Below are 18,946 nucleotides of genomic sequence, written 5' to 3' on the forward strand. Positions count from 1 at the left end.
ATAATTTGCTTTATTTTTAATTAATAATTCAACACTAAATACTTTCCATAAAAAAATACTTGATTTTTTTTGGTATGATTAAAGGCCTTCATATTGTTAGGTAGGATTGCTTTTCATTTTTTTTGGAAAAAATTATTACATCCGATAAATCGTAAGTCTGAGCAACATACAACAACAATGATCCAGACATATCACCGTGTATTTCACGTAGCTTGATTGTCGCCGGTGTTTGAATGTGAGGCTCATCTGAGGTAATAACTTTCCCCATCTACGATTTATACAACTGAGCTCATAAATTAACAAAAAAGAAAAAAGATTTGTTATTTATCTATTTATGGTAGTTATAAAGCTGCTAAATAAAAGTAGATGCTTGTCTTCATTTTATTTGGTGGAAACTTTATGGAGTTATCCCAATCACTTATATCACATTTATTAATTTGCATTTAATTTACCTAAAAACAGAAGTCTGAGAGCTACTTTATTTGGTCCTCGCAAATAGAAGCATGAGAGAAGCATGAGATGCTTTATTTGATGACCCAATTATTGTTCAGGTTTGGGTCAAATAATTCTAATCAATAAATTTCAGGCAACCTAATTTGACACTCCTAACCTTATACTACTAGTATTCTACTCTCTCTCTCTCACACATTTCTACACCAATTTGAGAGTACTTTCTTAGCCAAAATTCTCATCAAAGAATGAAAAAAATACACTCTTTTACTCTATACCAAGAAATATACGGATAGGAGATGGAGAGGCTGATAAAAGTATAAAATAAATGGCGCAAATAGATCAATAAAAGAAAACTCTATTTTCAATGAAAACAATTCATTTATGAAAACTTGAGGAGAATGTAGTGGTGCCAATTTAGGTGAACGAATTAGGTTCTTGCTGTACGCCACTTATTATATAGATCAAAACATTTGATTTGAACTCAGACAGCCTGACCCAGTACACCTAATGTGGCCCAATTAGACCAAAATCGACTTAAATTTTATTATGTTTCTAGGATGTAGGTGATATTATAATAAAATGATGGGTTGAAATTATATATATATATATATATATATATTATTTATCTAAAAAAAACCAACAACTCTAAAATACATCCCAATCACTGGCGCAATGTATCATCTAAAAGAAACCAGGAAATCTCTTATTCCATGTTTGCGTGATGAAATAAATATTAGCACATACAGTCACCACAACAGGAATAATCCATCCACATCAATAAAAAAGTTCGCCTCAAAACAAAATTGATGACTCATTTGGCTGAATAACTAAATTAGGGCAAACTGCATAATAAGAAATGAAAGCTCTTTCTCATCAAAAACACAAAAGAGTAAAATTCAGAGCGAAACTGCTGCATGGCTTTGGGTGAAAAATTAGTAATCAAGTCCACCCATACCGCCGCCGCCCATTGAGGGAGAAACTTCTTTCTCATCCTTTGGCTGCTCCACAACCACAGCCTCTGTTGTGGTCATCAGAGATGAAACGCTGCAAAATAGAGGGCATTATATACTAGGCATTTGTTTAATATTATAAATGATAATTAGAAGGAAATTTTACATATATACCTCACAATTCTTATCTATTTATATATCTAACACCTAAAATGTCTTGGTACGAGATTGTAACTTTTTCATGTGATATTAAGGATTTGAATGGTATATATATGGATGTTTAGGATTTAAATATGCAAGTACATAAGAATTGTGCTGTAATTGACCGAAATTAAACAGGTGCTTACAACTTACTATTTAAAATTGAGCTAATGAGGTGTGTCGAAATATATAACCAAATCTGACATCACTAATCTTATCCCAACTATTTGAAGTTGATTTTATGATTTCTCATTTATCATATTTGCATTCTATACAAATTTATTTGGAAGATCCTTCTACTTCCTAGTCCTAATACAAATCTCAAGCTAATTTTAAATTATTCTTATCTTCAAAAGATGACACTCCAAAAATTTCTCTAATACAATCATCAATTTAACCTAATTTTTCATATGTTTATTGCACTATTAAGATTTCTATCACATGCAAACTTAAATACCCCAATAATTTTTATTTGTCCAACACTATATACAACATAAGCGGTCTAATTGCCATGTTTTCCGAAGAGAGGGTAGTAGGCATATTAGGTCATGCTAGTCAAGATAGCCGTACATTTGAATACTGAAAATTTTATTCGTCATTATTATGATGCCATATATCTATGATTATTATTTGTTGTCCTATCTAGTAAATAAGAAAAACTATAAACAGCATATTGGCATAAACTCTTTGTTGAGAAAATAAGGGCGAAGAAAAATAGGAATCGACACAAATCCAGAAGAACACAGAGATTTAACGAGGTTCGGCAAAGATGCCTACGTCCTCAGGAGCAGAGCGGCGAGTTCTTTTTTAATAATCAGAACAGAGATTACAAAATAGAGGATACCTCCTAGGGTTACTAACAGACCTATTTATAACCCCAGGAGTAAACCTAGGCACAATATGTAATTACAACATTACCCCTGTACCATATCGCGGGGCTTTGCCCCCGCACCCCAACCCACGTAACTTCCCAATTTGGACAGATTCTTCCGCTCCGCTTCGATCCAGTGTCTGTCCCGATATGGTATATGAGTCATACCATAACACTCTTCTTTTCCCTCCCATATTATTCTCTATATTAATTTATCTATGAATTTTGTAGTGTTTGTTATATGTAACACCCAAGACCCATAGAGATGCAACATTTGTACCTTGAAATTTTATGAAAATAATTAAAAGCTAACTTTAAATTTCATCAACTTTTCATCCTCAAATTAATTATCAAAGTGAGGTAAACAGAAGCCCTGTAATCAATTATTAAAAAGTTCAATTTAGATTAAGTCCAAGTAATTCATATCTTCTTAAATATAATGTCTTATTGTGGAATGTTTAAACCTTAATAATTATCCATTGTTTCTTCTATAAAAAAAATTTCTATTTACAGTATTGCTTTCATAGATTGAATCATTCTAATTATATGCTTACCTTCTCCAGATGTTTAGGAATCATTTAAAATGAAATGATACCGTAGTTTTTGGTCTAAGGTGATACTTATTAGATAACAAGGAACTACAAAAAGCTAACTCCTAATCACTTATATCATCACATTAATCTCAACTTTTCGTAGCAAAATTCTATGCACTCGAAGAAGATTAGATGCATATAGACCTCTCAACATTCCAAATCAGTCCACTCATCCTTTGTAGCCATATATTCCTAAAAACAAATATCCATGGTATTTAAATAAATATACTTTAATGAATAGTGGAATGCATATAAATTATTTGTGGTCCAATGAGCTACGCAAAGCACAGTCTCAAACGGTAGATTAGAGTGATGCGCAAGTTCAAATTAATTGTTACCGATACCAATAAATTTATTAATAAAATGAAAATATAAATCATCATATCATATAAATAATAATAATTTATGCATGGTCAGCAACAAAGGTTATATCACGGTAGAGGGATAGAAGGAGAAGAGGATCATCACTCACCTTGCAGCATCCACTAATGCAGTTCTAATTACTTTCAGGGGGTCAATAATACCAGCCTTCACCAAGTCAACATATTCACCTGGATAAGAACAGCATCAAATGGGAATTACATAAAAATAGAAAATGGAGCATTCAAATAAGAACCACACAATTCTTATCTATTTAGATAACTAAAATCTAAATTTTAATATATTTACATGTATAGCACCCAAATACCCAATATCACATCAGATATACCACTATTACTAACAATTTATACGTGAAACACAACTTTTCATGCTAAATTGCTATAAATTAAAAAAAAGTACGACTGTAAATCTTCCAAATGATAATGGAATTAATAAAGGTACAAAATTTTCCTGGTTTAATAGGATGTGAAGAGTGAAAACCTTTGGCTGCATCATATCCTAGGTCAGGATTATCCTGCTCCAAGAGCTTTCCCACAACCACGGCTCCCTCTACACCCGCATTTGATGCAATAGTGTGCACTGGGGTCTTTAATATTAAAAGGAAAAGTTTAGAATGGCCTAAATGGTGATAATATCGAAAAACGGAATCAATCTGGCTTATTGAGAATACAAAAATTATTCTTACCCTCAAAGCATTTTGAATGATTTGCACTCCAATCTTCTGATCGAAGTTAGCAGTATGCAATTTCTCCAGCTCCTTAGACGCATAAAGGAGAGCAACACCTCCACCTATGAAAAAAGAAATAGAGCACAGATGATATTTTAATGTTTAAAATAATATAAGGATGAGATATGTGAAATTTCACGAGTAGAACCTGGAACGATTCCTTCTTCAACAGCAGCTTTGGTGGCATTCAGAGCATCTGTTACTCTATCTTTTTTCTCACTAACTTCAGCTTCACTAGCCCCTCCTATCTGAAGATTTTGAAGCAGAATAAATGAATGCCTTCAAAAGATATCGCTAAAATAAAATAACATGTTATACTAAACAAGATTACACTACACCAACATGTTTAAAACCATCTAGACGGTCCCTAAAGGTCCAAATTCCTAACTTTCTCGAATTGTAATCCATGTCATTATAGAGCAGAGGCAATTATGCAATTTAAAGCATATTTGCATTACATGTGTATCAAGTAAGTCCACTTAATAGTCACTAAATTTAACCATGATATTACCAAATTAACATAAAAGTGAAAATTATACATGAAAACCTGAGGTATTTTGCAGAAAGGTCATGATTATGGCAAGGTTTAATTTTGAAAAAAAAGGGGGTGGAAAGATAATCAAACCTTTAAAACAGCAACACCACCAGAGAGCTTGGCCAACCTTTCTTGTAACTTTTCCTTATCATAGTCAGATGTGCTAGACTCAACAGCAGACCTTATCTGCAGAATGAGCAACATAAATAAAATCATGTCATCGTTCAAATCACTTAAATAAAGATATAGACGAAATAGAATATTACAAAAACCTGCTCGCATCTCTCTTCAATAGCCTTTTTGTCGCCAGAACCATCAAGAATAACAGTATCATCTTTTGAAACAGTCACCTGAAATTATCAGAACAAACTAGTTATGATCAAGTATGTGAATTAGCCAATCTCTAATCTTGCAGATGAAGCGCAGCTCTTTTGTGTTTCCCGTGATCATGATTCCATGGAAGAGTTAAAAACATAGTGCAGGATCTCTCTATTGCACATCTCAAAAAACAGATATTATTTCACACAAAAATTTCAGGGAAATAAAACAGGAAAACATTCCTAGATGTAGAAAAATAAAAAACAATTTAAAGATCATTAAACAAGACCAAGAGAAACTAGCAAACTTAGAAATATCAAACGATTGTTTGTGTAAAATTATGGAAAATAGCATACAACAAGGAAAGCAAAAGGGCAGAATGATACTGTAAGAATCATTGGCATGCACCAAACTTCCTAGCAAGATTTATCAAAGAAATGATTTATCTGAAGGAAAAATGAGCTAAAGCATGCAAACAATAACCACAGATCAGTCTGCATATAAATAGAGCTAAGTTATTTCAGTTAGCAACAAAAATAAAAGAAATAAAAATAAAAAAAATAAATAAGTGGAAGTATAACGAAAAGCTTATTAAAATAAAAGTTATACTAACCTTTTTGCATGCCCCAAGCATTTCAAGTTCAACTTTCTCAAGGTTCAAGCCAAGTTCCTCGGTGATCAACTTAAAGTCCAAAAGAAAAATAAACATTCATTTTATAGATTATTTGAGAGAAAATATATCAACACATCCAGTGAATTAGCTCACCTCACCACCAGTGAGAACAGCAAGATCTTGCAAACCAGCTTTCCTGTTTTCCCCAAATCCAGGAGCTTTGATGGCACAAACCTACATGAAAAAGACAGCCGGTTAAATATTTGCTTAAAGAATTCAATTGAAATTTTCCTATAAAATACATGAAACATTACTAATTTGAGACAAGGAAAAAAAGGCTAACTTTGATTCCAGCTCGAAGCTTGTTAAGGATCAATGTTGCCAAAGCATCACTTTCTATATCTTCAGCAACAATGAGCAAAGGCCTCTGCCTCTGCATAAAGTTGATAATATAAGAGTTAAATGAGTTTATTCAGACTAAAGCAATTCAGTCAAATAGTTCAAACAAGCCAAATTGACCTGAAGCCAAAAAATAAAATGAAATAAATTACCTTCAATGCTAACTCCAAAACTTTCACTACAGAGTTGATGCTTGAAATTTTCTTCTCATGAATTAAAATGAGTGGATCTTCCAGTTCCTGGAAATAAAGAAGCAAATCAGCTGCAAAACCATTTTCAAAATGACAATGACACAAATGAGTGCTTACACATTTTTGGTTTTTCTGGTTAGTGATGAAATAAGGTGATATGTAGCCCCTGTCGAGTTTCATTCCTTCAACAACCTCCAGTTCATTGTAAAGAGTTTTGCCATCCTGAGAAAAATTCAAAAGGCACATAAAAACACTGATAAAAAAGAAACTAAGGGGCATTTGAGATCACTTTTGATTTTTGTTTTTTTAATCTTGCTTTGTTTAGGTTTTAATTTAAATAAAACACGTTCAGCACTCAAAACAACTTCTAGATGCATTAAAGATGTTTGGAGTGTTTTTAAAAAACAAGCTAATTTGTTTTAAAAAGCAAAAAAAAAAAAAAAACCAACAAAAGCTAAAAAACATGTTTTTTAAATAAAAGCAAAAAATAAAAAATAAAAGTGATCCCAAACAAGCACTAAGATCATGGCTTATTTATACTGAGATGAATAAGACGTATGGGTAAAAGATCATGAAATTATGGTATTCATATGGTTAAGGCTTAGAGCACAAGCATAAATTAACAGATAGTTGAGACCCCGGTTAATGATGCAAAGCCTATCGTACTTAACCTCCAATACAGTTCAACCTTTAAAACAGTAAAAGTTAATGATTACCTATTTGGTTTATGCAATAATTAAATATGTAGTAAGATTTATCCAACAAAATTTCAAGACAATTACATGTCCAATTTCCCACAACAAGCATGATTTATGCTATGTTTTCGTTTAAAATATTACATTATATTTTGAAACTGCTAATTTTTCATATTTCATTTGCAATTAAAAAAAAAATTGCACACATAACGCATAATTCCTATGTATTTACATATCTAACATTTCAAGTTTGATATTTTAGTTTATAACATTTTGGTGTTATAAATCGACGTATGAGAAGGTAATATCACATCTAAACAGTAGATTACTATGTATCAAAGGTGAACTCCAGTACTTGGTTAACTCAATGTGTCACAGCTTCACATTATTTTAAGTAAACATCTTTTAGGCCAAACAGGGATACTATTATATCATTCCTGTCAAACTTACAAGCATGAACATAAGATTTGAAAGAATCTTCAAATGCATTTTCAATCTTGAATACTATAACTCGTGTATATGGAAGTTCATGCTGGATTAAAAGCCTCACCAAATTATGTAACCAAATGTATTGGAAATAATTTTCACTGTTCAAGCATGCAAGAGCATACAATTTATCAAACGATAAATTCAAATATTTTCAATTACATAACACACTATGATAGTGCAATTTAATGTTAAAACAATTAGAGAGACAATCACTCTCCAATCTCAAATAATAGATTTATCTCAAAAGCAATTTGGAAAACTTATTGATAACGTATATTATTAACCTAGTCCACACCAATTATGAATAACTTTTTCGTAATTTTACATGCATATCATATAATTTTTATGCATTTACATAACTAACGCCTAAAATTTCATATCTACAATTATTGATAACGTATATTATTAACCTATTCCACACCAATTATGAATAATTTTTTGGGAATTTTACATGCATGTCATATAATTTTTATGCATTTACATAACTAACCCCTAAACTTTCATATCTACAATTATAAAACTTTGGTGTCATAAACCTATTGCATGAAAAAGTGAATTTCAGTTAATAAGTGATATGTGATACTAAAGATTTAAATGCTATGAATGTAAATATGAAAGTTTAGGTGTTGAATATGTAAATGCACTAGATTTGGGTGATATATTTGTAAACGCAACAAAACTTTTCTATGTCCCAAAAGACACCTTGAGAAAACTAAAATTTTTAATGTAATTTTATTACAATTAAATTTAAAAAAAATTTGTATGATTTTAAAATGAATAATCCCTCAAGGCATATTTGAAACATAACGTTATTTGAACATTGGAAAAAGGGATTTTCTTCCCATTAAGAAATGTAACTTTCATTCATAATGGTCCTCCTCATCTCATTCTAACATTATAATTTACTATTCTATCAATGAATCAAACATATCCTTGAAACCAAATTTAGAGAAGCATATACATTAGCAGCCTTCAAGGTATAAGAAATATGAAATCCAGCAAGTCTTCACAAGTAACTTACAGAAATTGTGATGACACCTTCTTTCCCAACTTTCTCCATTGCCTTGGCAATTAATTCACCAATCTCTCGCTCTCCATTTGCAGAAATAGTACCAACCTTTAAATAAAACAAAAACCACTAAGTATCCCCCACTAACATGACCACAATTAAAATATATAGGAAATAACGATGGATCATACAGCATATAAATTTAAAAATATTATATATATATAAGAGAGAGAGAGAGAGAGAGAGAGATTATATAGAAGGAAAAACCTGTGCAATCTCTTCTGAAGTGCTGATCATTCTTGTCCTACTTTTAAGATTGGTAACCACAGTATCAACAGCCAAAGAGATGCCTCGCCTTAGGTCCATTGCATTCATCCCAGCTGCAACTGACTTGCATCCTTCAGCAAAAATTGCTCTGGTAAGGATGGTCGCACATGTGGTACCTGCATATAAACAAAAAACAATGAAAAGAGGCAAAATAAATCGGATAGACTCGTATTGCCAGATTGTCATTATAAAGCACAATAACATACATAGAAATTTACATACGTAGCACACAATTCTCATGTAGTTGCATATCTCACATGTAAATTTTTATATTTCCATACATAGCAATTTGGTGCTTCAAACCTCTTTAAGGAGTGGTAACAGAGCTAGTTTTTATGTGATATTGAGAGCTATGTAAGCATGATAGTTAAGGAATGAAATATATAAATACATAATATTTGTTGTTATGTGTGTATATGCCCCAAAATTAGGCCTTGTTTGAGTAAGAGTCAACTTTTATAAAAGTCATTTTAAAAGCGAAAAAAAAAACAGTGCTATAACAACCCGATATTATCCTTTGAAGAGAAAATTTTTAATGTGCTTTTTAATATAAAAAGCTAAAATATCCCTAATATTTTTAAATAACAAACAACAATTTTAATAGTAATCTTAATTAAAAATTTTTACATAAATAATTCGCAATAGCAGCCCCCCACCACTCACTTTGGCCGAGAAAATCTTTGTCGAGCTGCTTACAAAAGAATACATGCCTGAAAAGATATATATATATGCATCTAAGTTTGTAAATATCCTAATTTAACAAATTTTGTGGCAAAATGTTTCCTTCACAAAAGCATCATTTTCTAAGAAAGAATGTTATTATAGCATTTAATTAAAGGCTAATCCGAAGAAAGTCATCATTTAAAGTGAATTTCATAGTATTCATAAAAAATGGGTGTTATTCAATTAATATAAAACTTTTATTTAAGATGAATGCATTAAAAATATGAATTACATAAAAGAAAATCAACAAGTCTTTCATAAACTAACATATGACATATGCACATCATAACTTTGCAATTATGAAAGTACAATCTGAAACATTTAAAAATAAACTAAATAAAATCTTATTAAAAAGTAATGCTTTCAGAAGAGGATGCAATATATGGTCTTTTTTTTCAAAGTATGTGACTCTTTGCTCAAAGATAGAGAAAGCTCTACAACTATTTGTACTTCGGAGTGCTGACATGCATGATTCCATGTTGTGGGGAAAAAATAGAAATAGAGAGAATCATGGAGAAATGGAAAAAAATAAGACGGGAATTGAATGGGTTGCTTAATGGCTTAAGAACAAGGTTTTAAATTATTTTATGTAAAAAATTATGCAAGCTATTACACAAAATATAACTTTCCTAATTCCAAGAATTATAAAATCATTCTTGGGATATAATTAGAAGTTAAGATTGAAACTGCAAAAAAAAGGTCTAGTGATAAATTTTAAGATCGAACCTAAAAGTGCATTATGAAGCTGTTTACAAACAAAAAAACAAAAATCACAGGTTTACCAATAAGTTAAGTAATAAACTTGACATATAAATAAACTGCCCGGTCAATGAAATATGCAATAGATTAAAAAAATCAAAAGAATCAAAGAGTATAAAAATCAAAGGATTTAATTCACTCAATTAATCAAACTAGCCATTTCATTCACATGCCCATTAAAAATTCACACTAAAAGAATCTGTCAATTCCATTAACAAATCAATTTTGGTCCCTCCAAGAACTCATAATCTTATTGGGCCAAAGGAAATGAAAACTAATCCTAAAACTATTATTATTTCTATTACTAGTTTTGCATGCGTCCATCCAAAAGTTTACATATATCAGAAAATTTACATAACAGTCTGTCAACTTGTTTCTCTTGCCAATTAGCTCCCTCAGCCAAACTTTTTAATATTCAAAAGCTATTCACACATATTTTTTGAGCTATATGAAATGAAATGATTGCTCAACGAACGCTCATAATAATTATATTTACAAACCGATGCACCACATTAATGGTCTATGTGGTTGTACACCATTTATTAGATGAATTTCTGTGTCCCTCTAAAACTGAATGATAGAATAAACCATACCTTAAACGTAATTTTCAAGGTGATTATTTCAAAATAAACTCACACATACACACAAATGTGCAAAGCCTTGAACATGAAACCATGTGGCTAGAGACAAAGCATCCAAACACTAATTCAGGTGAAGTCGCACAATCTTAACTATAAAGCTAATATGTTTAACAAACCTATTAAAACAGAAACATGAACAATCTTCAAAATAATATAAAGATGAAAATTGCCAGGAAGTGAGACAATCTAAGCTCAACAATATATAAAAAGGTTATGTAACTATATATGTGTTCATATTCGATTTCATAAGTAATCTGTAATTATTAAAAATGACTATAAATAACCTTCCGCAATATATATATATATATATATATAATGTGAGCTGTAGTCCTTATCACAATACAACACAATATAGCACAATTAAATCTTCTTAAATCTTACCATCTCCAGCAACATCATTAGTTGCATTAGCCACCTGTTTCACAAGGCTAGCACCCATGTTTTTAACTCTGTCCTTGAACTCAATGCTCTTGGCAACAGTTACACCATCCTTCGTGACCTTCGGTGCACCAAAGCTTTGCTCAAGAACTACATTACGTCCCTTGATAATAAAATAGCTCACAATTAGATGGTCATCAAGTATCAAGTATTGAAGACATGTCAATAGGATATGCGCTTGAGCTGGTGTTCAGAATAGGCTGAACATTGGATGAATTGAGCAGTACAATTTACCAAGTTAAAAGAGATTAATGAAAAGTATGAAGTGACTTGATGAGAATGATTACTTTAGCAGACACAAATCACATTAGTACAGGTTTTCCAAAATAAATAGCATAAAGAATAAACTTCTACATTTTAAAAATAGCATCATACTGAGTATTATAGAGTAAACTTAAAATGAACTTATGTAGCAAATAATGAATTTGTGATGTCAAGTTAAAATTAAAATCATCAAACTATGGGCTGTTCGCAAATAAATTAGAGAAAAATATTAAAGCATATGTTACCCCAATGAAGACAGAATGGAACAAGGTACATAATCCAAAAGAATGAACGAATGAAATAGCGTGACAAGCAAGGTTGATGGGTCAAAAGTGCAGATTTGGTGAGGTAAAAAGAACTTATGACAAAAAAGGATGAAATAGTGGAAGAGACGATAACTTTTTTTTTGGAGCTGCAAAAGTATGAACTTGTGAAAAAGACTAGAATTCTTATTTTGGAACAGCAAAAGGGGTATCTTTGGATTAGAAAAGAAGCGGCAAGTTTCATTTTGCTTTCTGACCAACTTTCTTTACCATGCCTTTCATTTGAATATCATAAAACGTTTAACTGGGCTAATAAAAATTTAAAGGAAACTAAATCATAAACTTTCCAAAAATCAAAGCATACACTTGACATCAAGGATACACACTTTATACAAAGGCTTTGATGATCATATTTTAAAGCATTTTTGGACCAATTCTTTTTAAAGTATTAATTTTAAATAATAGTCATAATTCATAAAAACAATACCATATACTAACAATGATGCATGTGATTGGTGGGCAATTTACTTTTTTTCCCAACAATAATTCCTTGCAATAATTTTAAATACTAGTCATAATTCATAAAAACAACACCAAATACTAACAATGATGCATGTGATTGGAGGGCAATTTACATTTTCCCAACAACAATTCCTTGCATTATGGGATGGTGAGGCATTCTTTAGAGAAAATAAATAAAAAATAAATGAATCAGAAAATAGAGGCGTGCATTTTCTAGATAGAATAAGAAATCAAACCAAACCTTCTTTTTTAAGGGATTTGAATATTTGCTCAAATTATGAAAATGATTCATTTTCGGTTATTAGATGAATCATGGTATCAAATATTTTGATACCATCAAACACTTTATACAAAGACTTTGATGATCGTATTTTAAAGCATTTTTGAACCAACTCTTTTTAAAGCATTAATTTTAAATACTAGTCATAATTCATAAAAACAACACTATATATTGACAATGATGCATGTGATTGGTGGGAAATTTACTATTATCCCAACAACAATTCCTTGCATGAATTTTAAATACTAGTCATAATTCATAAAAACAACACAAAATACAAACAGTGATGCATGTGATTTGAGGGCAATTTATATTTTCCCAACACTAATTCCTTGCATTATGGGGCAAAGAGGCATTCTTTAGAGAAAATACATCAAACCATTTCCTACCAAAATTCAAAAAATTACTTGATACAATTCCAATAAAATCATACATAAAAGAATCAGAAAATAGAGGTGTGCATTTTCTAGAAAGAATAAAAAATCAAACCAAATCTTCTTTTAAATGATTTGATTATTTGTTCAAATTACAAAAACGAGTCATTTTTGGTTATTAGATTAATTATAGTATCGAATATTTCTAATAAAATCAAACACCGAATTATGGTAAATGGTTTTAACAATGCTTTTACAACTTTACGGCTTTAACTACATTTTTTGTTTAAAAATTAAAGAAAAACAATTGCTTTTGTAATTATTAATTTTAACTATGCTTATTGCTTATTAATCATGCAATAAACCTTCAAAATTTAATCACATAATGAAACTAATCTCAGTTTTACCAAAATCAAATGAGAAGAACCGAACCAAATTGTTGTTCTAGTTTAGTTCAATTAACATTTGGTAATTTCCATTCAATATTTTGAACATCCAAAACTAATTGATTTTGCAAATTTGTCATCCAAACCATCCCAATCAATCAAATATGCACCCCTAACAAATATAGAATGCAATAACAAATTATTACACCGAAACCTTAATACACAAGCAGTAATTCATTTTTCTGCCCTTAACCATCCCTCCCATAATTTTTTCCACAAACAAACTACGTGAACAATAACTAACCTAATCTTACCTTCAGTTCACCAGTTTAATCCACATTTAGGCCCAGCATAAAACTTGCATTAGTCATATTCTATGTTTCGTTAATATATTGTAAATTTGTTATCTTGTTTAGCAAACATTTAATAACATGTGTTCCAAGCATGTAGAAAGAGATCACTATCAAATGCCCTCTTTGAACCTTTTCCCCGGTATGTTGCATGAAGCTCTGCCTTCTTGGTGGTTGAAAGACAATTCTTAACCATTACATGGGTGTCCTAAAACCCACTTCCACGTAAAATCACAACTCATCTACTTAATTGGCAAGCAACCTAAACTATAGATCTATATTTTTAACTCGTCATTTTACAGGGGAACCAGAGACCATCAAACAATTTTTCCATGAGGTATGACTCCTTGCATGTAGCTTATTACATATTTGAAAGGTTGTAGTGTTTGTCCAGACTTATAAGACTTCTCTTAAGAGCCTTCATGGAAATATTTAGTTAGAATTTATTCCATTTACTTTTTTTATGAATCTAAGGTTTGCTTGTTAAGGTTTTTGAAATTTCAGTTGAGAATCCATATATTTTGGTGCATTTTTTAAATAATAATCACTTTCAAAAATGAATTCATTGACTAAAAACCTCCAAAACTATAACAAAATAAAGTACCGAAGTTATGTGTTGCAAACCATAACAGTCAATGCCAAGCAGCAAACCATAACACAAAGGTCCTTATAGAACTATAGTGCATATTACAACATACACTGTTTTAAACATAGCACAAAATATTTAAAAAAATAATTAAAAATATTGCTGAATCTAAAATAATACTGAATTGAAAGATAAGCAATCATGATAAAGAAAATAGTAAAAGAAATACTTAGGTTCAATTGTTCAACACCTAAACCAATATATTAAATTCATGACATAAAAAAGAAAAAAGTTTGATAAATATTTTGGAAGCTGTATCTCAAATTCATTAAAAAATTTAATAAGAACATGTTTAGCACCCCATAACATCTGTTATTCTCCTAATTATTTAACTCGTCTATTAATTTAACACCCCAAGTATCCATTACATTTCTTTGTGAGAGTCAAATAGAGATACTAAGTTTAGATATAACGAATTGTTTGTTTATTAATACCTATAAAATCATTCATTAATATGACAAAACATGGCACTTCATTTAATACTCATTCATTTATGAGCTTGTTTATTTACAGGTATGTATGTGTATGCTCAGCCCAAGCTCAAATTCAAGATAAACAATTTGTAGCGAGACCAAACAAAATCTAATCAATAGCTGCTATGCTTTGTTTGGCTCTATTACAGCTCTAAATTGATTGCAGTCATGGTTACTCATTTACCACTACCTAAACAAACAAGACAGCCAACTTCCGGACCATTTGAATATCATTATTTTGACACAAACAGATTGCTCGTGGACAAAAGCGAAAAAAGTGTATTTCATCCATAGCACTAAATTCCTGTGAATTTATATATCTAACATCCAAACTTTCGTTTTTACATGCATATCAATCTATCTAAGCATTAAAGGGTGTGGGTTTATTGTACTTTGTAAAAGTTAAAATAGTGACATTTTTATATGATATGAAAGATTTGGGCGGTAAAAATAGAAAAAAAAAGTAAAGTTCAGGAGTTAGAAATGTTAATACATAGGAATTGTGTGGTAATTATGAAATATTCCCTAGTTTAAATTTCATTATCATGCTGGGTAATTGAAAAGGAAGTAAGAAGAAATCATACCTTAGGGCCCATGGTCACCTTAACCGCATCAGCGAGCTCCTCCACGCCCTTGAGCATCAAAGCACGGGCTTCCACTCCAAACCTTATGTCCTTGGCGGCATAGTTTCTGCTCCAGGCAAGCCTGCTTCCAATCTATAACAAAACAAGCAGACCAGGAGAGTGCGACTATTTAACATAGAAAGAATCAAACCGCAACATAAAGAACAAGACGACGTTGTCTTGCATCTCCAATCAAATGGCATTTTCCCAATCAGAATAATAATATAAAAAATCAATAACAAATAAAGAGTTCCAGAATGCTGACTTCAATGCCATTTAATAAAGAAAACTCACCTGTCGGCTGCTGCAGCCGCCGCCGCCGGCAACCCTTAAAGAGTGAATGAAAAACAAAACACGATCAGATCATTGGTTGTTATAAAACATATAATCAGAAGGAATCGAGGCAAAAATGTCACATTGATGAGCTCTCCAGGTTGGGCCGTTCACTTACCGGGATTTCGCAGCGAGGCTAGTTGCAAATCGATGCATGACTAAAGTCCGAACTGTCGATTCTCACGGAGACGGACAGAAGAGTGGAGAGAAGAGACCAGAAAGCGAAGGCGGCGAGTGATCAAATTAGGGTTTCCACATCCAAGAGAAAGAGAAGAGCGCATATAAAGGAGAGGCTACCGGAAGAGTAGAGATTTTAGAGCTCGCTCTGGCGTGGCTCTAGAAGCATCCGCAAGGGTTTAGGGTTTTCAGTACGATGATCCGCAGGGATAAAATAACGTTAAGAAGAACCTGCTAGGTGGACAATTTCGAGACAGAAAAACCGTCCGAGAAATCAGCGCCATTTAAAATTCAGTTGTAATTCAAATTTAATGTAAAATAAATATAAAATCATGGGTGTAGTTAGCTATGAAAAAAATACATTAATTCGAATAATACATATTATCCTTTAGATTTATATTTGACAAATTATAAAATCATAACTGAAGACTATCTTTACTTATAATTCAGTTGTATTTCAAATAAATATAAATATAAAATAAATTATTGATATATATTATTGCTTGCAAAATAATTTTTAAAACTATTTTTTAATATTTGTTTGGTGGAAAGACTTCATAAACACAGAATTGTATTTATTTTAATATTTTTATAACACTTAATGCAAGAGATTGGGTTGTGATAATAATTGAATGTCTTGATGGTGATCGGCATCTGGAGGGGATGAAGAGAATGATTGTCTAGGAGGTGAGGTTGTAGGTTTTGGGCAAGGGAATCTACTTTGTGGATATGAGCAGGCAACGATCTTATCAAAATTAATGAGTGTCTAAAAATAATGTTTCTATAGCAATTGATTACGACCCTTTCAACCTGCTAGTATCGAGAATTACATTCATTACATCCAGACTACAACTATGATCGATTAACAATTGTTGTACATTCAAATTGATCAATTTTGTAACTCAATCTTGCTAATTCAAAAGAATAGTAGATATGTATATTCACTATTTATAATAAATTATTTTAATTAGGGTAGCCCTCAAGGTTTTTCCTCTTTTCAGTAGTTTTCACACAAAATTTGAGGTGTCCTCTTCTGTTACTTGTTTTTAATTACTTAAGTGTGTATTGAGTTTTCGTGTAACGCTCTGACGATAATTCATTACTCAACCGCAATGGATCTTCCATCACGCATTAAAAATAAATATATATTTTTGTATTTGTGTAAATTATTTACTTCTTTTTTGAATGAATATTTCTCATTTGTTTATAAATATTTATTTATTTACATACTTTGTTTCAATATGAAATTATGCGTAATACACTTCTGGATTGCTTCAAGTAAAATTAAGTAATTTTTCAGATTGCACCCCAACCCAGTAGGTCTAATTTTTTCACAAAAAAAAAAAGAGATAAATATCTTTATCATTTTTTTATTATTATTTCCAAAAAATAGTTTTATTGGTTTGTTTTTAATCGTGTGAATTAATTTTTTTTTAACTCTGAAAAAAATTATTTGTAGCCAGAACATAAATAAAAAAAAATATTTTATGATGTCAAACATATTTTATTTATTTGAAAAGGTAAAAAAAAAAAAGATTGAATGACATCTTTTTTAATCTGAAAAGAGTTGACAAATATTGATTCTATCCAAAATTGACTCAAAAAATCCTGATTTGAGCCCAATAGTACGAGTTAGGAATCCCAACACATTTAATTTTTGTGGGTTGGATTCGAGTCAATTTGCCAACCCAAATATGACTTGAAACCAACATTCGCTAACTCAAAATTTATTGGCATCTAACCCACCAACTAAAAAATGATCAAAATTGACTCAAAGTCAATCCAAATAGGTGTCATGACTTAAGTTAAATGGTTATGCGAGTCGGGTTAAGGTCAACAGGTTGAAGGCGAGTCGGTTCCGGGTAAAATTTCCTGACCCAAACCCATTTAATATTCGGGTCAATTTCATATCAAGCAAATTCAAGCCCAGTCAATTTTGATTTAGACTTGAATCCAACCCATGAACACAATTTGAAACCCGTAATTATGATGTAATATGAAGATGTCATTTGCATGTATCAAATGATATGATATCGGGCTATGTGATTGCTTGTCAATGTGCATATTTGCGTGCGTGCGCGTTGATTTAATGAGTAAGAAAAAAACATCTAATTTAAAACAGAAACTTGTAAATTATAATTGTTGCCATGCAAATATCTCCACATCAATTAACTTCTACTTTTTTTTATGATGGCAAAGCAACGCCTCAATCATTATTATTCCCTGAAGAGGTTGACGACAATGCATACATCCTCTAATATCATGATTCACTTTTAGACATGTTCTTAATATGAGAAAATATAGATGATGAACAATGCATGTGTACGAAAGGGTTAAGACATACATAAGAAGTATTATCTCAAGATAAAACTCGGATTAGGTGCCCCTCTTGCGCTTGAGAATTCACTCGTTCTCTTGATGAGTTGATGTGCATTCATGGTCATATGTGGCTGCTTGGATTGGCTGGCTTGTGAAGATGAAGTTGTCCTTGCTCCATACAAAACATTTCATTGTGATAATCCTGTGAATCCCTTATGGTGGTCGAATAGGTGCTTTGGGCTTAGTTAAGAGAACCCGTGTTAGTCTCAATCACGAGCTATCTCTATCAAAATTTGGTTGGTTAGTCTGCACGTTGAATTTGAATTAAATAGCTATTGTCGAGTCCATCATGACAAACTCATATATTTTATCATTTATTTATGCAAAAATGCTTCAGAAATGTATACATGAGATCATGGAAATTGATTTCAGTCATAAGTTTATGACTTTTTTTTTTTTTACCATTTGAGCAATCACTATCACAAGAGAAACCTCCACTTAAAATAGTTTTATTTTTTAATCATGATGGCGGTAATGTTAGAGTTTTAAGCCTTTTGGCCTTCTCCATCTTGATGGTTGTTCTGATAACTCTCCACTTTTTTGATTTCTTAAGGGGAATTTAT

The 18,946-nt window shown here is 31.2% G+C and overlaps 1 protein-coding gene across 1 annotated transcript; it reads right to left on the reverse strand.

The window, feature by feature from the left end:
* Positions 1–1,135: 1,135 nt before the first annotated feature.
* LOC110031420 (chaperonin CPN60-2, mitochondrial) lies at positions 1,136–16,157 on the reverse strand. The gene is made up of 18 exons (XM_020734605.1): positions 15,946–16,157; positions 15,789–15,822; positions 15,456–15,587; positions 11,257–11,416; positions 8,693–8,868; positions 8,438–8,533; positions 6,350–6,454; positions 6,194–6,280; positions 5,986–6,075; positions 5,796–5,876; positions 5,643–5,711; positions 4,984–5,061; positions 4,802–4,897; positions 4,325–4,424; positions 4,135–4,238; positions 3,930–4,035; positions 3,541–3,619; positions 1,136–1,497 (listed from the first exon to the last, which is right to left on the reverse strand). The coding sequence occupies exons 1-18, from the start codon at positions 15,981–15,983 to the stop codon at positions 1,386–1,388; spliced, it is 1,743 nt and encodes a 580-aa protein (XP_020590264.1). The 5' UTR covers positions 15,984–16,157; the 3' UTR covers positions 1,136–1,385.
* Positions 16,158–18,946: the final 2,789 nt, after the last annotated feature.

This window comes from Phalaenopsis equestris, unplaced genomic scaffold (genome assembly GCF_001263595.1).
Source record: "Phalaenopsis equestris unplaced genomic scaffold, ASM126359v1 Scaffold000002, whole genome shotgun sequence".
In the NCBI taxonomy this organism is placed as follows: domain Eukaryota; kingdom Viridiplantae; phylum Streptophyta; class Magnoliopsida; order Asparagales; family Orchidaceae; genus Phalaenopsis; species Phalaenopsis equestris.

Bases quoted from the DNA above. Each gene is read 5' to 3' on its own strand.
- LOC110031420 (XM_020734605.1), bottom strand. From the start codon at position 15,983: ATGCATCGATTTGCAACTAGCCTCGCTGCGAAATCCCG. The intron at 6,076-6,193 runs GTAATTTATTTC...AACTTTATGCAG, and splicing joins TTTTGGAGTTAGCATTGAAG to AGGCAGAGGCCTTTGCTCAT. The intron at 4,036-4,134 runs GTAAGAATAATT...TTAATATTAAAG, and splicing joins TCATTCAAAATGCTTTGAGG to ACCCCAGTGCACACTATTGC.